Source organism: Orcinus orca, chromosome X (assembly GCF_937001465.1).
Source record: "Orcinus orca chromosome X, mOrcOrc1.1, whole genome shotgun sequence".
Classification (NCBI taxonomy): domain Eukaryota; kingdom Metazoa; phylum Chordata; class Mammalia; order Artiodactyla; family Delphinidae; genus Orcinus; species Orcinus orca.
In genome coordinates, this window is record NC_064580.1 from 75705597 (window position 1) to 75732644 (window position 27048).

A 27048-nucleotide genomic window follows, 5' to 3' on the forward strand; every position below is an offset into this window, starting at 1 on the left:
TACGGTGAGCATAACTTATATTAGCTTCTGTGAACCTGAAAATTTGGACTTTGTTTAAAACAGCATTCCCATCTTTAATATTTTGTCATTATAAACACAGCTCTATTCTAGTCAGCTTTGGACTCTGGCCCCTGTTAATTTTTAAAATGGAAAAGAGCAGGTTGACTTTTCTGAGATAAATGCTTAAATATTCTTACAGATCCAATTGATCTCATTTAGATTAAGGTGTTGTTTGAATGGGAAGCTGCATTTTTACAGTAATCTTTGCTTTTCCATGAACCTTCTCATCATAGTTCTTTTATATCTCATGCAGCATAATCATTTATAGAAACATAACCAAGATCTAATGAACTATGGAAGCTAAGCTGAACAGTGGTCCTCTGAGTTGACTTTCTCTGTGTATTCTTAGTTATATTAACATGTCTATATTATATTTGATGAATATTTCTTAAAGAATTGCATTTATTATTTTTATTCTGTACAAACAGGATTACGAATTGTTTAGCAGTTGATTCTGTGTCTTAGTTTTAGGAAATAGGCACAAAAAATACTTCCTACCTTTTAGAGTTTTAAAATGCCTGGGTACACAACGTTTTACACAGTGGAAGCAACCTGAGCTCTCTATGAGGAAACATATAGGTAAGTTCCCTTTATAGAAGCCAGTACAACTTATAGGGTCAGGTCAAAAAAAAAATAATGCTCTTATCCTTAGAGTGAAATTCTATGATGTAACATTCTTCATATATTTAAATAAATTAGAACAGAGTAGTACCATTTTTCCTAAGCTTTTTCATGGCTTTTCCAAACATGTAGCCTTAATAAGGAGTGCTTGGGTATTACCTCCGTGTTTTTAAACTCATTCTTACATTCACCTGAAATCCAAAGGAAGAAACTGAATTGCTACACCAATGTACACTTGATTAAATGGAGTGAACTGATTAAAGGATAGCAGTAAAGCTCCTGTTTATGTATTTCTGTTTTTTTTTTTCTGAATATACATCAGAAGATAGAAATCTTCTCCCCTTTATTCCAAAACAAAGGGCTTAGGTCAATCCTGTAGCGACAGAGAAGGTGATAACTGAGTGGAGTTTTTAAGGATGATTAGGAGTTGGCTGGGCAGAGAAGATGTGTGTTTGTGTGTGTGTGTGTGTGTGTGTGTGCACGTGCACACGTGGGTGTGTCTGTGTGTGTTGGGGGGGCAGGAATTACAGGCAGTGAAGACACTAGGTTTATGGATTGCTCTCCTCCTCACACCCTAGTTAATCTTTCCTCAACCTTCCTGTCACCTCCCCTCCCACCCCACCCCTCTGTTTTTCCCCTCCAGAATTTTGTTTCAGATTATAATTTGGATAAACTCAAGTGTAGTCTAATATTTGCTTAATACCAATATTTCTATATAGAAATAGTTCTACCAACAAATTGGACAACCTAGAATAAATAAATTTCTAGAAACATACAATCTTCCAAGACTGTTCATGATGAAATAGAAAATCTGAATAGACTGATTACTAATAAGGAGATTAAAACAGTAGTCAAAAAGCTCCCAGCAAACAAAAGCCAAGGACCTGATAGCTTCACTGGTGAATTCTACAAACCATTCAAAGAAGATTTAATACCTATCCTTCTCAAACTCAAAAAATTGAAGAGGAGAGAAACCTTCCAAACACATTTTATGAAGCATTACCCTGATACCAAAAGCTGACAAGGAGACCACAAAAAAAGAAAATTACAGGCAAATGTCCTTGATGAACATAGATGCAAAAATCCTCAGCAAAATTCTAACAAACCAAATCCAAAAATACATTAAAATGATCATGCACCACGATGAAGTGGGATTTATTCCAGGAATGCAAGTATGGTTCAACATCTGCAAATTAATTAGTGTGATTAACAAAATGAAGGATAAAAATCATATGATAATCTCAATAGATGCAGAAAAAGCTTTTGACAAAATTCAACACGAATATTTGATAAGAACTCTCCACAAAGTGGTGATAGAGGCAACATGCCTCAACATAATAAGGGCTTTATCTTACTCAGTGGCAAAAAACTAAAATGTTTTTCTCTAAGATCAGGAAGAAGAGAAAGGTGCCCACTCTTGCCACTTTTATTTGACATAGTATTAGAAGTCCTAACCATGGCAGTTAGGCAAGAAAAAGAAATAAAGCCATTTAAATTAGAAAAGAAGAAGTAAAACTGTCACTACTTACAGGTGACATAATACTATATACAGAAAACCTAAAGACTCCACCAGAAGACTGGTAGAACTAATGTATGAATTCAGTAAGGTTTCAGAATAGAAAATCAATACACAGAAGCCTGTAGCATTTCTATACACTTATAACAAACTCTCAGAGGAATTAAGAAAACAATCCCATTTGCAATTGCATCAAAAAAGAATGAAATACCTAGGAAAAAGTTTAACCATGAGGTGAAAGGCTTGTATGCCAAAAATTGTATGACCTTAATGGAAAGAATTGAAGAAGAGACAAAAAATGGAAGGAAACTCTGTGCTCACGGATTGGAAGAAATCTACAGATATAAAGCAATCCCTATCAAAATATCAATAGCATATTTCACAGAACTAGAACAAATAATCCTCATACTTTTATGAAACCACAGAAGACCTTGAATAGCCAAAATAATCTTGAGAAATAAGAACAAAGCTGGATGTATCACACTCCCTGATTTCAAAGTATACTACAAAGCTACAGTAATGAAAACAGCATGGCACTTGCACAAAAAATGACAGATAGATTAATGGAACAAATGGGGAGTCCAGAAATAAACCCACACATATATGTACAATTAATCTAGGACACAGGAGCAAAGAACATATAATGGAGGAAGGACAGTCACTTAAACAAATAGTGTTCGGAAAACTGAACAAGCCACACTTTTACAAGATACACAAAAATGAACTCAAAATGGATTAAAGACTTGAATGTAAGACCTGAAACCATAAAGTTCTTAGAAGAAAATATAGGTGGTAACCATATTGACTTCAATCTTAGAGATATTTTTGTGAATTTGACTTCAAAGCCAAGGGAAACAAAAGCAAAAGTAAACAAATAGGACTACAGCAAACTAAAAAGCTTCTGTACAGCCAAGGAAAGTCTCATCAAAATGAAAATGCAATCTACTGAATAGAAGGTATTTGCAAATCATATATCCAAGGGGTTAATATCCAAAATATATAAAGAACTCATACAACTCAGCAACAAAGAAACAAGACAATTAAAAAATGGACAAGGAATATCTCAATAGACACTTTTCCAAAGAAAACATACAAATGGCCAACAGACATATGAAGAGATATTCAACATCACTAATTATTAGTAAAATGCAAATCAGAAGCAGGAGATGTCACCTCATACCTGTTAGAATGGCTATTATCGAAAAGACAAGGAATGACAAATGATGGAGAAGATATGGAGAAAAGGGAACAATTGTGCACTGTTGGTGGGACTGTAAACTGGTGCAGCCATCATGGAAAACAGTATGTAAATACCTCAACAAATTAAAACCAGAACTACCAAATCACCCAGCTATTCCACTTCTGGGTATATATCTGAAGAATATGAAAACACTAATTTGAAAAGATACATGCACCCCAGTATTCATGGCAGCATTATTTACAATTGCCAAGATATGGATGCAACCTATGTGCTCATTCACGGATGAATGGATAAAGAAGATGGAATATATATATATATTCCATATATATATATGATGGAATACTACTCAACCATAAAAAAAGATGAAATCATGCCATTTGTGACAACATGGATGGACCTTTATGGTATTTTGCTAAGTGAAATAAGTCAAATGAAGAAAGACAAATGACATATGATTTCAATCATTTGTGGAATGTTAAAAAAAACAAACAAAAAATGAAAACAAACACATCAATACAGAGAACAGATTGGTGGTTACCAGAGGGGAAGGCGGTTTGGGGGTGGGTGAAGGGGGTCAACTGTATGGTCATGGTTGATAACTAGACTTGTTGTGGTGATCACTCTGTGGTGTTTGCAGATGTTGAACTATAATGCTGTATACCCAAAATTAATATAATAATAATAATGATAGTAGTAATAATAATTAAGCAAAGAAATAATTATATCTTTCAGCCAAGTTGTAAGAGAGAGAAATAATTCACTTTAGAAAATCTGCATTACTAGCTAGGGCTCTTTGAGTTTGTATGTTTCTTCCAATCACTTTCTCCACTGGTTAAATAAACTTGTTTACAGTACTAGTCAGAGTAGATTTAGTTGAGACAAATGTGTGTTTTCCAAATTATCCCCTCTGAGCCTTCTCAAACACACACACACACACACACATACACACACACACGCACACACATGCACACGCACCCCCCACACACACATACTCCAGATCTGGGTAGCAATTATGGAGTTGTTGTAAGCCCCTCTGACCCTGCTGCTAACTGATAACCCTCTTCTTTTTAACCTCTTATTGTTTGGCTTCCTGAAAACACTATGGAACAGACTCATCTTGAGAATCTCAGCCAGAAGGAATGCCCAGCAGCATGGTAGCAAAAATGAGTAGGGAAAAAGCCCCTATTAGGAGCTCTTTCTTCCTCTCAGCTCATCTTTGATTATTCTTGTTTGCAAAAAGAAAAAATATATAGTCTCCATTTTTCTTTTCTTTTCTTTCTTTTTTTTTTTTTTTTGCGGTACGCGGGCCCCCACTGCTGCAGCCTCTCCCGTTGCGGAGCACAGGCTCTGGATGTGCAGGCCCAGCGGCCATGGCTCACGGGCCCAGCCGCTCTGCGGCATGTGGGATCCTCCCGGACCGGGGCTCGAACCCGCGTCCCCTGCATCGGCAGGTGGACTCCCAACCACTGCACCACCAGGGAAGCCCCTCCATTTTTCAAATGACTGATGAAAGGGTGCTATGAACGTGCTGTTAAGACTGAAATTTTATGCACTTTCTATAGAAGTCCAGTTTTAACCAGTCTATAGCTGACATATCCTAGTAACAATCTGATTAATGGGGGTTGGAGGAACCTTCAGCTCCTTGGATAAGAAGCTAGGCCTGCAGAATATCATTGAAATTTCCATTTTTGAAACTTTCAGATCAGATTTGAAAATGATGATCTAGTGTTACAGAGCCAGGTTGCATAGCCAGTGGGAAGTGAGACATGTTAATGGATGTTACATATTTGTCAAGAATGTGCCACAAGAGAAAGGAATAAATAGGACCATTATGTTTTGCCTTGTGTGTGTTTAACTAAAAAGGATATCTTTAGGTTCTTACAGATAAGTTTATTACAGTTAAGATTAATTAATGTTGGTTCTGATGCTGAATATAAATGCTATTATCAACCTGAAAATAAAATTCAAGGCCAAATAAAGAATTAGGATGAAATATATTGCAATACAAGTTTCATATGGAAATGTCACCTGTGGGCTGAGCTATATTTTAATATTATACATTAAAAATATCCACCTTCCATTATTTGTGACATCTTGCATTATCCTAGAACACAAGATTTTCTAATATCGTTACGGCAGGGAAGGGAATCATAAACTTGTATGGTAACGTAGAAGACTAAGAGCAAGGTGAGAAAGTGTTAAATTCTGTTTTCAGCTGACTAGAATGATTCCTCCTGCACATTTGATTCATCTGTTCGTTTTAGATTTGTGGTTTCTCTAAGATTGTTTCCTCTAATTAAATATTCATTGTTTATATGGCATCCATATAATGGTATCCAATATGTTACATATCTATATGTCTTCTGTTCTTTTAGGCACTATAAGCATTTGTAGGATAATAACGTAGAATCAGATGTTTCTATATCACGATCACTACTACCCTGCAGAATGATCTCATTCCCAAGGATATTTCCCCTGCTACTTCAAGCTTCCGTTCTGTTGGCATCTTTATATAAAACACTGGAGGAGTGGTAGATGGAAGATAAGAGTGAAACACACGCACACACATCCAAGCTCATGTATTAGAATGGACATTTCTTACTTATACCTTTTTCTGTTTTTTCCCCAGGAAAATAAGATCAACAAATTTTTCATTCTTGATGACCCTATAAAGGTTTAAGGAAAAAGCACACCTTTACATTTTATAGTATCAACAAAATGCATATTTTCACCCTATTGTTTAATAGTTCAGTAGTGTTTTTTATGTGATTGTTATTCTTCCAAAGGCCTGCAGCTAATGTACATTACTTTTGATTTGAATGCATCTCCCTCCTATTCTTTCCTAAGAAGAGATGGAATCTCTTTTTATCCTTTTGGTAATGAAAAATTTTAACAAGCCAATGCTAAATGATTTCCAAAACAAAAAATTTGAACACAGATACATGACCAATAAATAACTTATTCAAAAAACACTTTTACCCCAATGGCATTAAAAGAAGCAAAACTTACATGTTAGCTAATATTTTACTCATACCTTAATATTTATCTTTGAATGATGATCCAGAATGTGCATTATTATTGATGAGCATATTTTGAGTTATAGTATGCACTTTATTATTCTGAGGGACCCTTGAAAAACCCACTATTACAACATTATTAAGTCAAAACACATATAAAACCTGAAATAATCTTTTGGAAATGAAAGAACAGCTTGTCTTTTTTTTCTGTCCCATCTGGCAATTTGCTAAAATTTGAAAAACTCTTTAAAATGTACCTGCATTTTAAGCATTTTTCAGCAACAATATATAATTTGTAATATTGTGCATAATTTTATTATTTTGTGTGTAGACCTACTGTCTATCTTTTTGTCTTTGTTTTTTTTATGATTTTATTGGAGTATAATTGCTTTACAATGGTGTGATAGTTTCTGCTTTATAACAAAGTGAATCGTTGTTGTTTTAATTGGAGTGTTTAAGGTTACCAGAGGCATATTGCGAATATTACTTAATATTATAGTTTTAAAAAATGTGGTTGAGAGCTTCCCTGGTGGCGCAGTGGTTGAGAGTCCGCCTGCCGATGCAGGGGACACGGGTTCGTGCCCTGGTCCGGGAAGATCCCACATGCCGCAGAGCGGCTGGGCCCGTGAGCCATGGCCGCTGAGCCTGCGCGTCCGGAACCTGTGCTCCGCAATGGGAGAGGCCGCAACAGTGAGAGGCCCGCGTAATGCTAAAAAAATAAAAAAAATAAAAAAAAATAAAATTAAGAAAATGTGGTTGATATCTAAGGATGGTAGTTATTGAAATGATACATTTTTCAGTTTATATATGATTTTTTTCAGTTGAATAATTTTTATTCCATTATTTGATTCCAGTGTTTCAAAAAGAGAACTCCATTGGCTTTCTTGATATTTTATGACAGGATCTCCCTTTCAAGAGATATAATGGTGTTTCAGTGTGTGTAATCATAGCAAGATTATTATTCATTTTGTTAACACTTTTTCTCTCTGCAAAATAAAATTATTTCATAATTAAGTATAGTGTTTAAAGAAGGACTTTATTTGGAAGGTGTCAAGATACCTTGCAAATTGGTGTACTAAGACTTTATAGTTTTTTATTCAGTAGATGCAAACATATTTGCACTATCACAAAAGATATACATTTAATAAACTGCTCATTTTTATAAAATATTCTAAACATAGTGCTCAACTTGCATCATATGACAGAATGATGAATATTTTGACATGAAAATGAAGTTGAAAAGAATACAGAATAAATTATATCTATTTTTCTCCTTTAAGTATTGAGTTAAATATGACAGATTCAAAAGGATTTCTTTTGCAGCATTTAAAAAATAATAGAGACCACCACTCATTTAAAAATTCAGAAATAAGAAAATTAACTTACCAGATGTTACCTTGATGGTTACAATTGTAATAATTATGAAAGGGTAAACAAACATCTGATCCATATTAATAAATCTCTGTAATACTTCCAAATGATTATACCTATAGTAAAACATGCTGGGACTATTTCAGAAAAATCCTTGGATTATTCTTGCTTTTCACTAAGCAAATATTCATTGTGTGTTTAATGAGTGTTAATCTTTAGAGCAGTGCTAGATACTTTAGAACAATGCTAGAAACTTAAATATTCAAATAAGGTGTTGAGAGTTTACATAGTCATTATGGCCCAGGGCAAAGATGAATATAAAATTTAGAGCCCATGGTTGCAGTTATACTGTGAGGTATAAATTCAGAGAAAGAGAGCATCGTTATGGCATTAATTTTAATAACGGAAGTTATTAAATTATATATAGGTGTGTATATATGTATATGTATACACACACACAGAATTGACAGAAAAATGCTGATGGCCAAAAAATAAACTTTAAAAATTTGGCTAGGGGGCTTCCCTGGTGGCACAGTGGTTGAGAATCTGCCTGCTAATGCAGGGGACACGGGTTTGAGCCCTGGTCTGGGAGGATCCCACATTACGCAGGGCAACTAGGCCCGTGAGCCACAGCTACTGAGCCTGCGCGTCTGGAGCCTGTGCTCCGCAGCAAGAGAGGCCGCGATAGTAAGAGGCCCGCGCACCCTGATGAAGTGTGGCCCCCGCTTGCCACAACTAGAGAAAGCCCTCGCACAGAAACAAAGACCCAACACAGCAAAAATAAATAAATTAATTAATAAACTCCTACCCCCAACATCTTCTTTAAAAAAAAAAACAATTGGCTAAAGTCTAAAAGTGATGAATTTTAACCAACATCTTTAAAATAAATTAAAACAAATTTAAGATGGTATAGTAAATAAAATAAAGAAGTTTAAAAGGAGGGTTGTTTTGAAAAAATATTCGTTAAGAGATATACCAATACAACATACGGATAACTTGGGGGAATTCATTTGCAAAGGAAAGAAAAGTCTTAATTCCTTGACATTCCCCCACTTCATTCTAATAATTGTTTCACGTGAAAGGAAAACATACACTTTCATGTTTTCTAAGACACTTAACCTCTCCTTTTTCTAGAGCCTGTGCAAACAGAAGTGCTTATAACTCCAACATGTTACCAACTTACTAAACTTTGAAAAGACAGTGACTCTGAAATAGTGTAGATTTGCCAGTTGCTAAATAGATGATTTTTCAGTACTATATTGTAGTTAGTCTTACATTTAATTGTGATAATACTTGTATTCTAGAAATCATAGTATTAGCTTAGGAGCAGTTCATCAGTATTCGGCAAAAATCCTTTGGTGAGATGGTATAGGCTTGAGACTTGGTGCTTAAATTCTAAGTTTTCTGGCACTTTTGGCTAGTTCAAATATAAGAAAATAAGGCCAGAATCTAGTATATGACACTGATCAGTTTTCAACCCAAAGAAAAACTGGTTCTAGGAAAAAAACTATTTGTCAAGCAATTCAGATTGTTTGGAAGTTATTCCTATTTAATAACATAATATTTCCCTAATAAAGTTTTTCTAATAAGACATATATGTTTAGATTATACTTTAAGTATATCAAATAATCTAGGGTTTCAAAGTCAAATTTAACTGCTTTATTTGGAATCAGATTTTCTTGTTTTCTTTTTTTTTTTTGTAAAGGTAGTAATTAAAGAAGAAGTAATTGATTTGGGGCCTCATTTTTCCTTTGTTAAGGTGTTCTTGGTGCTTCAAATAGATTCCACAGAAAATTTTCTGTCTAATAATCATCCTGTTTACAACTGCATAACCTTTAAAAGTTTGCACTAAAATATGATATGGTCAGCATTAAAATATTTTGATCATGTAAAGGATCCTGTTGATATTGTCATGTGACAAGGTGGTGAGGTAAATTTCCCTATGTTGTGACAATGGGCCTTGCCTAACCACAACTTAATCCTAACATTTGAGAAGTTGTCAAAACTATATTATAACTGATTTTCAGAAGTCTTCTATGAAGACAGCTTGCTTCTACTTAATTGAAAATATACATGATTGCTTTCACTAGTCTTTTTTTTCCTTTTAGCAAGAGACCAAAATTGGAATTTTAATGATGACAGTTAATTATAAAATTATCTTTTCCCCTGAAAAATAGTTCAGAAAAATCATGTGGTCTAGTATTAAGATTTCATTTCTCTGGATGGACCACATACATGTTTATATGTAGGTTTACATTCTACACACATACTATGTTCAGCAGATGAAATGTTTGAACCACAATAGTATTTAAAGGATATAAAAGGCTATTTGATTAGCAGGCTATTGTTACTTACAAATGAATTTTGTCTCCTACAATTAAAAAAACATTTATCCTTGTGTTGCACATGGTTTTTATTTTACTTTTTGATGTTAGTACTCAAAGACTATTAAAATAGGACATTAGTTTCTTTCCTATCAAAAGCCTTTAACAAAAATGACGCTTTTAAAAGAAAGTCAAGACTTTGAACACCTTTGAGTTTTTCTCCCATTTCTAAATGCTCTGTAAATTGTGTGTGAAGAATTTAAGACCTGTATGCTTATATTGTGACATTGCTATTGATTTATAAAATTTTTTTGCTGCAGATTGTAATGGGTAAATGGCAAGTGTGAGGTAAGAAGGACATGCTATTTGTAAGCATGGCAAAAAATGTATTGTTTCCTACTAGGAATGCACCTTCAAAAATAACTGGGTGGTCTTTTATTGCCACTTGATGTGACTTTTAGGCGGAAGCAGTCACAGATGCAAAGACATTCTTAAGGATGTGATCACTATAAGACCAGGGGCCTTACAAGTAAGCAGAGTAAAAGACTAAAGATCTCATGTAGGATTGCTACATTGGTTAGAAGAAAAAAAGGGAAGACCTAGTTGCCCTGGAGAGATGAGGAGGCAGTCTGAAATCTCTTGGTTTTCAGTGTGAAGATTGCTACACTTTCTACATGTGGAAGAGAAAGAATGCAGTACTAAGGAGTCTTAAAAAGGGGTGACTATAGAGACACTAGGAGAAGCATGATGTGATGGGTGGAAAAGACCCACAACACATGCTGGGGAGTATTGAATCATTTCTATTAACAATGATTCATATTCATATAACTAACAGAAGGGTAGAGTCCTTTTCTTTCATTCATTCTTTTATTGTTCTTTTCTTTCATTCTTTTAAAATTTTGTTTGAATTGAGAGAGAGACAAAGTGTTAGGAAGAGTTACCTCCAACTACCTGTGACAGTATTGCTGATAAACTTTCAGAAAAAAGAAATGCATGGCTGGTGAAGTTTTATACTTAAGGGGGCATATCTTCTAACAGATGGAGTATACACATAGCTATGTATGAATAAAAAAGATGCTTATGCATTATTTGAGAAGACAGTTATGGGAGTAACCTCTAGTAATTTATAAAGTGAAAAGGGTAAATATACAAAAGGACTAATACAGACAACTTCTGAAAAAGAGAGAAAAAACCCACTTAGTCACTTAAACAAAGAGAATAACCAAAAGAAAATATTAGGTAGTGAAATAGCTAACAGCCTTCATAGGTATTCATTTAGAGCTAATCATAACCCTTGGTGAGAATTTAGCTAAGAGATGTATATTTGAATAAGCTGCCTAGATATCCATATATTGGAAATTTTGTTTGAAGACTTATTGGTGGGCCTGTTTGATTGTGCTAAAATGTTAAAATTGACACCTAAAATACAAGACAGTATCAGAATATTGACTTTCACCAAGGAGAAATAATTATTTTAGTTTACTGGGATCAAGTGATAAAGGAAAAAACTTGTATTAAAAAAACCTGAGTGAGGGTCTTCCCTGGTGGCACAGTGGTTGAGAGTCCACCTGCCGATGCAGGGGACACGGGTTCGTGCCCCTGTCTGGGAAGATCCCACATGCTGCGGAGTGGCTGGGCCCGTGAGTCATGGCCGCTGAGCCTGCGCGTCCGGAGCCTGTGCTCCGCAACAGGAGAGGCCACAACAGTGAGAGGCCCGCGTACCACCCCACAAAAAAAAAAAACCTGAGTGAGATGATACAGAACACTTTTGAGACAACAGAAAACTAACTCTAGAATGTGTGGAATAATACTTAGGGAAGGAAATTTCAGTTGGAGGAAATTTTCTGTGATTCATAATTCATGGCATTGCAACAAGATAAAAAGTATTAAAATCAGATAATATAAAAAATTCAAACTATGTTCATAAAGATTATAGTAGTATACATAAAAATCTGGGGAAAAATGAACATAATAAAGAAATAAAGATTAATTTTAATTTCCACTAAAAAGCAATATATCATTGCATCAAAGATTTGATATAAGACCTGGAAAAATGAGCTTGCTCTTGACATTTACATTTGAAATAAATACCATCACCTCAAATACTTTTTATCAAACATGTGTCTTCTAAAGATTTTAATCGTGTTTTATAATGTTAGAGCTGATTTTGTTATCAAGGAGGTGTTAAGTAGTTAGGTTTTGTTGTTCTCAAAGAATCACAGCGTAGTGAGAGACACACATATGACTGAGTACTATGACACAGGCAAGCACAAAGTGTTATGTGAGCAGAGGGGAAGGAACCATTGTTAGTTTATGTGTTTAAAAAATGCGAAAAAAAAAAGAGGCAACCAGGGTTAATGTTAAGATCAGCATATTATTTGACCTCATTTTACTATTAGAAAGGAATAGGGGAACTTATTCAGAGCAGAGGGACAGAAAGTTTCACAGCCCTTTTATTCTTTTTTTTTTCTTTTTTTTTTTTTTTGCGGTACGCGGGCCTCTCACTGTTGCGGCCTCTCCCGTTGCGGAGCACAGGCTCCGGACGCGCAGGCTCAGCGGCCATGGCTCACGGGCCCAGCCGCTCCGCAGCATGTAGGATCTTCCCGGACGGGGGCACGAACCCCTGTCCCCTGCATCGGCAGGTGGACTCTCAACCACTGTGCCACCAGGGAAGACCCTCACTCAGGTTTTTTTAATACAAGTTTTTTCCTTTATCACTTGATCCCAATAAAATAAAATAATTATTTCTCCTTGGTGAAAGTCAATATTCTGATACTGTCTTGTATTTTAGGTGTCAATTTTAACATTTTAGCACAATCAAACAGGCCCACCAATAAGTCTTCAAACAAAATTTCCAATATATGGATATCTAGGCAGCTTATTCAAATATACATCTCTTAGCTAAATTCACACCAAGGGTTATGATTAGCTCTAAATGAATACCTATGAAGGCTGTTAGCTATTTCACTACCTAATATTTTCTTTTGGTTATTCTCTTTGTTTCAGTGACTAAGTGGGTTTTTTCTCTCCTTTTCAGAAGTTGTCTGTATTAGTCCTTTTGTTGCCTGCATCGGCAGGTGGACTCTCAACCACTGCGCCACCAGGGAAGCCCTTCACAGCCCTTTTAAATGTTCGTTTTCACCACTTTGTCTTAGAGGCTTTGTGTACATGGTCTTATTTTTAGACACTACAAGGAGATATCCATTAGTTATGGTTCTTGCTTTTAGTTGTTTGCATTTTAAATGATAAAACCAGCAGATACTGATGGGGTTAGGTAATGTTTAATATATCAATAAATAGATGAAAATGTACATACTGTTATGTCTTTTCACTTTTATTGTAGGTGGAGGAAGTGGGATGGTAGACAGCAGTTAGTGGGAGTGGTGTGTTTTTCTCTGTAGCAAACTATGTCTTTCATTTTCTATGTTTCTAGGAATTTTCCAATGAGGAAGTCCCAGATAAAACTAACTGCCTAAAGGAGAAATGAAAATAACAGTGACTTCCTTGATGAATGACAGCTTATTTTTACCTGCATGCAGGGTTATAGGAAAGACCTAAAATTCTACAGGATAGATGATGAGATTGCAACATTCCTATAACCCCACTTAGAATGTTATGTTTAGTTCTGGTTACCATATTTTTAAAAAAGATGTAGCATTTGAAAAAAGGAGTTAGACTGACCTTAGAACTACCAGGTATTAACTGTGAAGACAGGATAGAACCCTGAATTTCTGTAACCTTTAAAGAGCAAAGGTTGAAGAAGATTTAATTGAAAATAAACTCACTTCAATATACGTATAGATAGAGATGTATAAATTTCAATCGAAGTGAAACTTGCTTCTGTACTTCTCAGGTTTTCAAGTCAGTTTTTCTGTAGCATGCAAACAGAGCAATGCTCTACTGATTTCCTTTGTGAAGTAAAATGTCTGAAGAATTTTCATTCAATACTTTTCTGAAACATAGAAAGGATATGACCCTTAGTTCAATACCACTGACAGATATTGCGATAACTATTTATGAATCAAGAAAAAGTATGTCTCAGGAGTGGCAACTAAGTTACAATAGCTACTAATTTCTCAGAGAAATTTTAATTTAATCTACCAGTATTTTAGTTAGGTTGTCGGCAACTCGGAAATCAGAGAACCATAGAGTATTTGAGCTATGATAGGCTGGAGAGGTCAATTTATCCAGCCCTGGTTTTACAAATAAGGATACTGGGATCTAGAAAAGGGAAGTCATTTGCTCGTGGTCACACATCCGGTTGCATCGTTGATACTAATACCCAAGTCTCCTTATGTCTTGTTCAGTGTTCTTTCTGTTGACACTATTGCTTACAGAATAGGTTGTTTGAAAATTCATTCATAACTTGGTTTCATAGAACTTGGAAAATCAATTTTCATGGAATCAGTCATAAGCTCAGAGTTCTCCTTTGTTCCATTCTATACTTTGTTTCCATGTTAATTTAAGCTTTAAGTCATATTAATGCTAGCTTTAGACTCTCTGTTGCACATGTCCATTCCTTTTTATTCTCATCTCTACCTGGTTATCTCATGCGGAGGACATTGCAGTAATCTTCTGCCTGATCTCACCTCCAGACACTCTTGTAGCAATTCATTCTGCCTATCCTGTCAGTTTCAACTTCCTAAAGCATTGTTATCCTCTTTCTTTGTTTTCCAAAACCTATCTATTCCTCTAGGCCCCAATCAAACGTCATCTCTTTCATAATGACTTCACTTACCACTCTAGGTATAAGTGATGGCTTCAACTAAATTCTTATAGCTATTAGTTTATACCACCATGCATTCAACTTTCATTCATCTGATATTTTTAAATGCCTACTCTACACCAGGAAATCATGTGGCGTTTATCACTCACAGACTTTCAATGTAACAATTTGTGACTATGATATGTCTTTCGTTTCAGATCGTAATATTCTTGATATCAGGGATCATGCTTGAATATCTTTGTATTCTCCATAGCCTATAGCAAAGAGGCTTTTGTGCATAGTTGATGATCAGTAAGTATTTGTAGATAAATATTGAACTAAGAAAGTGCTATCATAGGGTAAGGAGATAAATGCGGCCTCTGTGGGATCAGTACGAAAAACCAATTATAAGTATGTTTGAAGAGCTTCCCTTAACCCTTAAAGAAGTTGGTTCTTTACATATCATGAAAGTGATCAAGCGAAAAAAGTATCAAGAAAAAGGGGTATTTCATTCATATTCAGATAGATAAATATTGTCAACAACAGGAAGTGGAAGAACACTGAATCAAATTAAAAACCCTTCAGTCTCAGTTTCTACATATATAAAAGTGGGAAAGTGTTTCAAACCCACTTTTGCTCACAGAATAGTTTTACTCCTTCAGTTAATGATGAGAAAAATGCTCTGTTAACTGTAAAACTATGTAACAATAAGGTCTTATTATTTAACATGAGATTTTGGATACCAAAAGGAGCTACATCAAAAGGTAATCATTTGTAATGTTGAGTATCTGCCTCTGATGTCTTAATTGGTGAGGAACATGCTTTTTATTTTATTTTATCTTATCCTATTTTATCTTATCTTACTTAATGGTGGTAGAGTGGTCCTTGTCAGAGATTAAATCAAGGGATGAATGTAAAGAATTTAACAGACTTTGAAATAAGTAATCTTCTTCATTCCCACTCCCACCTCTTAGTATTACTTTGAGAGCATGTCCAGGCCGAGATTCCTTTGCTCTGACCCTGCTTGATTGTCTTTATCTGCAGCTAGACTAAACCAGATAGGATTACCAGAATGATCAACTGGCAAATGAACTCATTTTGTTAGAAACAGCTTAGCTGAGTTCTGCTTACAGAACTGTTAGTGTTTCACATCGAATTTAAGCTTCACTAAACAAATAAGCCAAATGTTAGAAAAAATTAAGGTATAATTAAAATAAATTTTAGAATATTCTTTCTCTCTTGAATAACTTTATAATGACTCTATACTTTTCACCCATCAATAATTCAGAATATTTGATGCCATGAACTAAATTTGGGCTCATGATATTTCTGATCAACTTTACCTAATCAGTGAAAGTTCACTCATTCTAAAACACCCCAGCTATCCTTATATAAATTAAGCCCCATCATCAATGATGTAAATCAGTGTAGCATAGAAGAAATAGGTTCTTAAAATATATTTTATTAGAATAAGCTTTAAGACTCTGTACAGTGATGGATTTAAATGAGTAAATTGTCCCTTCACATAGCCAATGTTCAGTTCATTGACAAATTTTTGCTGAGTGCCTAGTCTATGAACAAGAAACCTAAACTCATTCTTCAATGGAGATTGCATTTCAAAAGGAAAATAGATCTAAGACATGTAAATAAATAAAATATTTACACATTACTATAAATGTTATGAAGGAAACACCATCTTAATCAGCAATTAACAGTTGGAGGCTGCGACAAAGTTCTCTCCACAGGCAGCATACAATTTAGAAGTAGGACAATTTACTATCATCTCAGTGTGATATCAAACCATCAAAACCAAAGTTAACTAAAAGCTGATAAAGCAGTGTTTGCATCCAATGTCTCAGGGGCTTTAATGTACATCTACCCTAAATGTTTGGTTTGGTTTCTAGAACATTTACTTAGTGTTTTATCTGAGCCATTCTGAACATACTATAGAAATACATAATCATCAACCAGAAGACATGAAATATAACTAGGTAACAGGGTTTAAAAAGTCCCTTACAAAAGGCTGGCTAGAACGCCCATATGGATCAACAGACAAGATTCAAGGGGTCACTCATGGTGTCTTTAGCCAAACCTACAAACAAGGAGAAAAATTTCCAACAGAAATATTGTGAACACATATGCCACAACAATAAATAATTTAAAATTTATGAAGGCTTTGAAGGATTTTAATGCTAAAATTTTATACAGTAGAAATGATTTCAGATAGTTTATCTAATAATTAAAGTTCATTTATGTGACTGATATTTACAATATATATGTATTGAAACCCCCTTCTTACAAACAAAAATTTTAAAATGCTGTAAGCTCATTTATCTTTACTATCAACCCATCCCGTATGTAATTTTCCCTTTTTTTTTTTACTTTAGACTGTGTCTTTAAATCACACTGACATTTAAAGAGTCAAGCTCATGCACCAAAGTATTTCAGAAGAAACATATTTAGTATGACCAAGGTTTTTGTTATTCTCAAATAGTTCTAGGAAAAATAAATTTCTGAAAGGAGGAAAATAGTTTTATTTTTCAGGTTCTTGAATCGGAAGATCATGCCTTTAGAGACTTAAGTGATCAAGGGGTTGTTTGGATACCCTCTGGAAACTTAAATAAGCCTAAAATATCCAGGCCTCTTTCAGTTCCTTTTGCTTTTGAAATACATTCTTGTCAAAGAATTTCCAGGATCTCTAAAGAGATTAAACAGGTTTATAAAAGCTGCTGTAGAGCAAGAGTTGACATATAAAATGAATAAAATTATTAGTTAAGAGTGAGGGAAGCTCCCCAAAACCTCCAACACTGAAAATGCAAAAGTTAACATGATTTAATCATGTCTCCAGAAAGAAACTAAAAAAATTTTACCAACACGTATTTACTGGTCATTTATCCCCTACAGATGAAGTTAGGGGTAGGGGCAGGGCATTGCTTGACTTGTGTCCTATTTATTTATCATATTTGTTCCCAAATCAACATTTTGTTTATTGTATTGGGCAAGGAAAATACATTACATGACTAAAAGATATTATCTGTATGAGGAACAGCTAAAGCCTAATTTAGTAGTCCCCAAAGTATGGTCATTTATGCCAGGTTAACAGGTGACTCCCATTTAAAAACCTGAGACATTTTTCCAGCTTTATCAAGGTAACTGGCAAATCAAATTTGTGTATTTTTGAGGTGTACAATCATTTTACATATATCAAGGCATAGGAAACATTTTATTGATCTTTTGGAATTTTAAATATATGGTTACTATTCTGATTGAACAATACTGCTTCTGAACAAATTCAGAAATATAGAAGTCACGTTTTATTTTGAATGTCAAAAATAAAGTATATGTATTTAACATGTGGTCCCTAAAGTCCTAGAATTATAGCTAGTGTTAGGCAGTATTGTAAAATGCATTCTCACATTTGACAAGACAAATGAGAAATTTTCAAAAGTCAAGGTAAACTCCTAATTTTCTAAGAAATTTTAAGATCCTTAATAAAAGGCCAGTTAACTCATGGATGTTTATATATTTATTGTATAATTCTAACAAGAATGTTTCAGTATTTGGTAATTTCAAAATCTATGCTTAAATAATCTATGAAGCTCAAGCTATAGAAGGCTTAAATTATTTTTTAACTTAGTATGATTATGTACATATGGTGACAGTCAAAAAAGTTCTGTTGTCTTCAGGAAATTTTATAGTTAAAAAAAGAGGATCTCTGGTAAAAGGGAAAAAGTCCTCCAATATAAAGCCCATTGGATTAAGGAAGTATGCATTATCATTGACTTGGTATGTATGAGTATATTCTACTTTAAGAAAATGTAATTTCAAAACAGGTTGTGTGAGTGAACTATAAAGCAAAATCAAATAGTTCTGACAATCAAGTGACAAAAACACAAGAGTAGGTGAAAAAATGCTCACCTTCCTTCACTGCCACCTCCTTTCCCCCGCAACCCCAGATACATGTTTGCATCTGTGGGTTTTTTTAAAAATGTTTCCATAGGCCTTTAACCAGGGAAGCAGTTGCCTTTCTAAAACAAATAAACAAACAAACACCTGAAAGGAGTCTTTTAACAAAATGGCTATTAGAAGAAGAGATTATGAAGGGGGTGATGAACTAACCATACATATTTGTAGTGGACATTAGAAGGAAGTTCCAGTTTCTATACTACTAAGAAGTACAATAAGGCTCAAAATAGCCAAATTACACTACTTATAGTTTTTTTGTATCTTTTCATTTTAAATTTCATTGTTCTTTATTAAAGGGTTTAGGAACACCGGGAAATATTATACTACTGGAAAGAATGGTTGTTTTGTTAACTAAGATAATTATGTGGGCTTTTTATTGATCTCTTATGTATGTGTTTAACTTATTTTGTGCAGATGTGTGTATGACTATGTATGTGTGTTTGTGTCTGAGTGTGTGTGTGTGTGTGTGCATGTGTAACCCTTTTGGGGAAGATGTAAGATAGTTCAGTATTGCTTCAGAAATCAGTATATAGTGAGCTGTGTGATTAATGGCTCCATATTTAGGAAATTAAAGCATAACATTGATATTGGCTTACTTTCATCATCCTGTTGGCCGAATAAAATGAGAAAAAAAACTAGAAGGGATTTTCTTTCCCTAAAAAGTGTTGGAATACTCAATGGGATGAGAAGGAAGGCTCTTGAAAGAAAGGGGAAAGACAAAATACTGCTGAATCTGTTTTTGGAACTGTTACGACCCAAGGCCATTTTCTTCAACAGAAATTTACAACCATATTTCCTTGCCTTCATGTATAGAAAAGCCCTAAACTACATGACGTTTCACATTATTCTTTACTCAATGGGGATTAGACCAGAAATGTAATAACATTATTCATATATTTAAAACACTATCTAATAGCAATTCAGGCTTTCCTACCTTCTTTGTGCTCTTCCCTGCTGGTGTTTCATTGTGTGTAACCTATCTAAAATTTCTGAAGAATTTAAGATTTTTTGTGAAATATAATAAAGACTTGATTAATTGGAAGCTACTAACCAGAACTCTCAATTAACCAGTTTTATTTATTTATTTTTTGCTACACTCTCCTTTTAGAAGGAAGAGGCAAATGACAAGAAAACAAGCTGTTAACAGGTATTTATGTATTTATTTTTTAAAAATCAACTTCCTGGGAATGTCCTGGAGTCTGTACAGATTCAGCCCAACTTCAGTAATTTTATTCCCTGTACTATACTTACTAAGGTAGGAAAGTAGAGCCATTTAAAATTTTCAGCAGCAAATATTGAATCTTGCTTAATCTTTAGTTAATAATAAGAAAAATGAAATCCAAATAGCTAATTAGAACCTGTCTATCCATTTGAGGGTTCTAGTTAATTGGGGTCTTCACGGTTTCACTATTGCCAGTTAGTGATCATTCATATGTATTAACTGGGAGTGAATCTCAGGAACGCGTAGTTGGGAGATGACTTCCAGCCACAGAGAGCAACTCCTTCCCTGTGAACTAAAGCAGAAGCTGGAGAAAGGCTGCAAAGTTGATGGGGGTTGAGTAAGGGTCACTGACATAAAAATCATGACAACTATGTAAAATAATGGGAAAGTAATTCACCTGCCCCATGGCTCTGAAATGCTTAGGAAGGTACATTCACTTTTGCAGGGCAGCACAGGCTATTAAGTGTGCTACAGCAATAATGGCAAAAAAACCCCAAAAACCCAGGCCTTCTAATCTTCTGGAATTTTTCTAAGCATTAAGCACAGATATATATTGTAGGCATGCTACTAGTTCTAAAATATTTGAAATTATTTTTTCTCTAAAAATACATTTTAAAAATATTTGGAAGTCTAAGATTTATGCTTGAAACTTCCTAAAATATCTATGACAATTTCAGTTAAATTGCAATCAGAGACACCATACTGCTCCAGACTTCATACCTTTTAGGTTGTAATGGGAACAAAGAATGGGCAGTTAACTCAGAGGCGCAAGGGAGAAGGAGGGCAACCCATGATTCTAAAGTACAGTTTGATATTGACTGCCACACACCCTTCTCAGGTTAAATCACCCTATGGTGACTTTACCCCCTTCCTTCAGGGCTGCTCATGATGCATGTTTTATCTGTATTTTTCTACAAGAAAAATGTCATAGGGTTGTTAGAGAGATGGGGACCACACCATGTGATTTATCCTGGGTTTACAACATAGAAAATGAAAATCATCATGGTGGTATTTATAATATCTGGGGCATTTTCTGTACTAAATATTACTGTCAAATATCATGCACACTAAATAATACCCAAGTGACCTGAAGCAGTGGATGTGCCTCCTTAAGTGCTAAACTTATTTTTAAACTGTGACTTCAATGCTGATGGAGACTAGAACCCACTAGATTTCATTAATGAATGATTTTAACTGAAAAAGTTTAAGTGGATTGAGTTTTGAGATTAGGTTTGGGATATTGAAAGTAAGTGCTTTGATTTTATACGGATGCAATTGACTTCAGGCATTGAAATTGACTTTTTTTAGTAAAATGATATGTGAATGAATGTCAACTTCTTGTTTTTAATTAAGCATAACAGTAGTTTATAACTGTATATATTTATTTCTAGATTAGTCAGAACACACATTACATATGCATATATATATATATATATATATATATATATATATATGTAATGAGTTTTTACACTAACTGTAATCTGAGAAAAACTGTGAAATGTTTTTGAAAGTATGTGTGATGACACTCAAATAAACTACAGGGAAACAGGAGAGTTGCAAACTCTAATGCCTACTGAGACAAGGGTGGTAGCATAAATGAAAGGCCATAAGCAATAGGGAGTGGTGGGGACTATGGTGACCTAGAGAGCATATATTCTTTCCAAAGATGGCAGCTATTACTCAGCTCAGCTGATTGCTACCAGGTGGGAATGCAGGCCCACTGTTGTTAAGATTTGACTTTTTAAGAGAAACTGGGAATCCAGATTTTTATATGAAATTCTCCAATTCTTAAATGTTGGTAACTAACTCAATAAAAAGCAACACTATGCAGGCAAAGCAAAACCCAACTGTGGTCTGGATCTAGCACATGGGCTATCAGTTTGCGACCTCTGCTTTAAACTGTAAGTCCTCTAGGTACTGCGGTTTAGAAAATCACAGTATGTTATAAATGCACACAAAGATCTTGATGATGGAAAATTCAAGTAAAGTAAATAAATAATAAGTGGAACGCTTGTAAATAATTCTCCTGATACTCAAAATGGTGGTTATGCACCTTGTGATTTTTTTCTTACTACATGGAAATAGCCAAGATATTTTTCCCTTAATGTGGTTTGAAAACTAAGATAAAATTATGAATTTTTCATTTTCATATTTATCAGTGCAATGCAGTACGAAAGATAATTTCTTCTATGTCCAAAGAGAATATTTAAGTTAGGCTCTGTCATATAACATAATTAAGGCTACTACTTAAATCCCAATTTATGGTGCTTTAATAGGAAGAAAGCCATGTATATAACATGTGTTGTTTTATTTTAAATTGGCTTGCCTTTAAACAAATTCCCTATTTTATCTGGTGAAATTCCTTTGTTTTTACAAATGATTAAAGTAAGAAATAAAAGAAATGTAAGTAGTTAGCACAACAAAACTTCATTTGAACTTTTGATAGGCATTGGCAAAGATAAAACAAAAGCTGGTCATCTGAGATTTTATTGAGGTAACTGTTTGACTGATCTGAGACTTTGCTTGTTTGTCTGTCCTGCCCTGGACCTTAGCACATAATCCCACTGTGCTACAGTGCTTTTGACATCTGTATGCCCCTTTCATCACTGGCAATCCAAAAGAATATTTGTCTAAAAAGGAAACAATTAAATTCCAACCTCTCTAGCAAAAAAAAAGTAAACCAGAAAAAAAAAAAAACACTGCTAAACCTGCTTTAATGACCCCCATGATCTGTACCACAAATCCTTAGTTAGGATGGTAAGTTAATATTGTCATTTTTGTTGAGAAACGTTTATCAGAGGACTTAAGAAAAAGAGAAAAGTAAAAATGAAAGAGAAAGAAAAGAATTCACAATCTCAAATCCTAAATTAACTAAAAAAAACCCACCCCTCATTTGTTGACATACTATTCTACTTGTAGATTTAACACAAAAAACATATGAAAGATGATAAATTGTTGGACAACTGGTCAACACATATGACAATGTGCAAAATAGCTGATGTTTTACTTAAATAAAATTTGGGTGGACAGTGCTACCCTTTCTAGATCATCAGATAGTTTTGACCACAGGTAATCTTTTGTGTGATAGGGATGAACTACGTTTAAATGTATTAATTAATTAAAACCATTCCCTAAAAACTCTAACAAGTGGAGATTCTTAGTTAATTGGCTAGTCCTGAAAGATACAGAATCTAAGAAATAAGTGACTTTTTGACCAATGTAGACATATAAGTAAGGTTATTCAGGATAAATTTTGATGAACTAGTACTTTTTATAATATCTAACATTTTTTGAACATGATATCCCTGGTGTTTTCCATGTGTTAGTTCATTTAATCATCATAACAGCCCTATAAGGCAGGTGCTACTATTGTGATTCTTGTTTTATGGATGATGACATTGAGGTACAGAGAAAGTTAAGTGATTTATCTAAGGCCACACAGCCTACAAATACCAGAGCCAGCATTTGAATCAAGGCCATTTGAGTTCAAAGCTCATATACTTTGGATTAACATATTTTATAACCTGACAACTGGAATCAGACTAATTACCAAAACACGTAATTTCATTATATTTTTATATATACATATACATTATATATATATGTATATATATACTTTTTCTGACTTATCAAAAATGACATTTCTATTCTGAAATCAATTTTGGTAACATCACTTTGGTAGTGTGTAAAGTTAGCAACATTAATTATAAAATAGTTCAAATAGAAAGAGCAGGAAATAATGAGAGATACCTGTGGACCAATAATCAGGTCTACATTCTGCTACATTTGATTCAGAGCTCAATTGAAAAAATTACAGATACAGATGTTTCTGTAAAGCATTAGTGATATGAGTAACACTAATATTCTTTCTATTATACTTCACTCTTCATTGGAAGTAACCACTACTTTAAAATTGGTGTGTATCATTGCTATGTTTTTAAATTTTATGTGTATTTATATGTAAATAATATGCAGCATTGATTTTTGTGTTTTTAAAATGTACCTAAGTGGTTTGGTATTATAGTATCATTTTGTAATTGTTTTCGCATTATGTTTTTGAGATTTATCTGCGTTGATACATGTAGTTCTAGTTCATTTTTAAAAATTGTCCACTATACTCTTTCATTCTATGAGTATACCACAGTTTGATTATTTTTTACTGTACTGATGAACACTTAGGTTGTTTCTAATTTTTGTTGTAATGGGAATCATGTTTTCTTGTGCCCCTGTGGGCAAATTTCTCTGGTGTATAAGCCAGAAGTGAAATTGTTGAGCTGTGGGCTATGCACATCTTCAACTTAATAGTTACTGCCAAATTGCTCTCTAAAGCTGTTCTGATTTACCCTCCCACTAGCATTTTATGAGAGCTCCTATTTCCCAAGATTCTTGCAAATGTAGTAGGTATTTTTAACAAAAATTTCTTTGAAGAAAAAATAATTCTTTTTCATTGATTCTCTTTCATGATTATACACTACAGACGAAACGTTGATTCTGATCACAGTGTACATGACGATGTTTACTGATACTATATATTTGTGTCATTATTTTTCATTTAAAACAATATGCAGTTCAGATAAGCATAAGGATACTATGTAAAATTTGTAAAGTTTTTTCCAGGTTTCAAAGCACTTTCCCATAAAGCCTCATTTGATGAGGTATTGTGGTATAGCAGGAAGAGCTCTGGAGAACGAGTCAGAAGTTCATGGCCTGAAAACAACCCTGCAAATCACTCTGACTTGGGACCTCAGTTGCTGCGTCTGTGAAATTAGGATGTTGGACTAAGCTATCTCTTAGAGACATACTATAACCTTTGATCTATGATACATATTGCCCCCTTTCCTTGAAGCTGTAATTTACTTATTGTGCATAAAACATAAAGACAAAATTGAATTTTATCAATTTGTGAAACTGTTGTAACACCCTCTCACTTAGTTAAGATCATGAGTTTATCCTGTTTATCTTTGTGTTTCTCTTAATTCAAGGACAATTGGGGGTGGGGGTGGGAAAGAAGATGGGAGCAGGAGCTCAGCATTATAAGGACTAGTCAGTGGCAACACACCATCTTGAATTAATCTTCAATGTTCCACACTCTGAAGCATTACATTGCAAATGCTGAAAATACAATGAAAGTTCAAGCACTATTTTTTTGTGGCTTTGTGTTTCTTTTCAAGCTCTTTTTATGCATTTCAGATTCAGAGAAAAGAATATTCAGTATTTTCATCTCACTTAAGATTTGATTCTAACAGTGCTTTTTTGGTGCTGCACATAGCTACTTAAAGTAGAGGGAGGACTCAGGTTGACTGTTCTGTATTTCTTTTTGGATGGGGGAGGATAAGTAATTGATTTTGTGTTTGGAGAGACTTTTCATTAGAAAGATCTGGAGCTTTAACCTGAGGCTTAACAAAGAGCTTTCAGGCTTTCTTAGATTCTATGTGTACTGGAAAGAACACTCAGTTAGAAACCTATCTAATATTGTAAGAGATTAAAGTATAAAAGGGAGAGAGTCGAAACTGATTTTATTTAACCTCCCAGAATTGAAAATATACCACACTCACAAACACTCACACATTCACACACACAAGTATATCCTATCTCAAGCACAGAATACCTATTATTTTCAATGACTTTTAAAAAGGAAACTCTGTTTATCTATGAGAATATTGAACATAGTTATGTTTTTAGTGAAGCTTCTACTTATGGAAGGTAGCAACTCTGGCAAGCAGAGTCTAAATCAGTTAATCTCTGATGATGAAGACATTTTTGGGGGCCTCTCTTTTTTTCTGAATAGTCCTGGGAAAAAATGTTTGACTACGGCCTTCCTAGGAAGTGAGTTGACCTCCTACAGAGATTCAACATCAGATATTACAAGAAAACTGTGGTTCACACACTTTGTTCAGATGATCTCCAGATTAATACAATTCACGTGTATCCCTCATTGTCCAAATGTGACACTAAGCCTAGAGAATCCCACATAAGTTGCTTTTGAGTGTTTTTACCCACTTTGACGTATTTGTGAACTGACTGTGGGGCCCATATCTAAGAACTTCCATTCCTATTTTTGCTAATTGGCATCTTGCTTTACAGTTTAAGCATACTCTGAAAACCATTATTTTGCTCATTGTGTTACTTCCACTAGTTCAATGAAGAGGAACTTGTGCCAAGTTAATCTAGACTATTTTTGCCCTGATCTTACTTATCCTTTGTGGGGATTTAATCAGGTTATCTAACTTCTTCAATAAGCACTAAATAAATCACTCAAAACACAAGATATTCCAAAGTCTTTCAGCTAGTTTCTGTAGGTCAGAGCATTTTTAAGACAGCACATCTTGGATATAATCACAAAGTAGCTGATAAGACTGTTGGGAAATTACTACTCTACTTTTAAAAAGAATAAAAATCATGGTTCTGAGTATTTATTAAAAAACAGGAAAGGAGGAAATATAAGCATTGCTGTTTTGCCTTTTCATCTGCATTTCTAAAAAGTATTATTTGCAGTTGAGATATTAACAATCTTTATTTACAAAACCGTTTGCTGTTTTTCTATGTACTACTCCTTATTGAGTGCAGACGCTTTTGTTAGCTTGAACGAATCCTTGGCAAACAACATTTATGTTTTATCCACAAAACATCAAAATCATGGACACTGTTGTCTTTACCACTGTCTCCAAGAATACCCAGGTGCTTTGCCACTGATGGCATTTAGATAATAATACTATAATATTAATATGGAAAGATTCCTTTTTGCTTTTATTGAAAACCCAGTTTGAACCTTGAGCAAGTCATTTACATGATGTTTCCTTGGGATTACCTACATTCTTGTCCACTCTGACCTTGTAATTTTGCTCACAGTTGGAAATGTAATGCAGAGTGACTAAGATAATGTTGTTTACACGCACTTTAAGTGGAGTGACATTATAGTCAAGCAAGTGTCACATCACCCAAAGTGAAGGAAGACTTAATTACCATAATCCCGTGAATACTAAAATTTCTTGGCTATGTGTAGCATAATAATGCAATGTTCTGCATGTTCCATTTAATAATGTGA

At 34.3% G+C, this 27048-nt stretch overlaps 1 protein-coding gene across 2 annotated transcripts in view; it reads left to right on the plus strand.

Moving 5' to 3' along the window:
- DACH2 (dachshund family transcription factor 2) overlaps positions 1–27048 on the plus strand; it is a 643115-nt gene that overhangs the window by 128345 nt on the left and 487722 nt on the right. For both annotated transcript variants that reach the window (XM_049705106.1, XM_033411534.2), the window contains exon 2: positions 19890–19928. In XM_049705106.1, coding sequence (XP_049561063.1) covers positions 19890–19928 — 39 coding nt within the window. The remainder of the gene's footprint in view (positions 1–19889; positions 19929–27048) is intronic.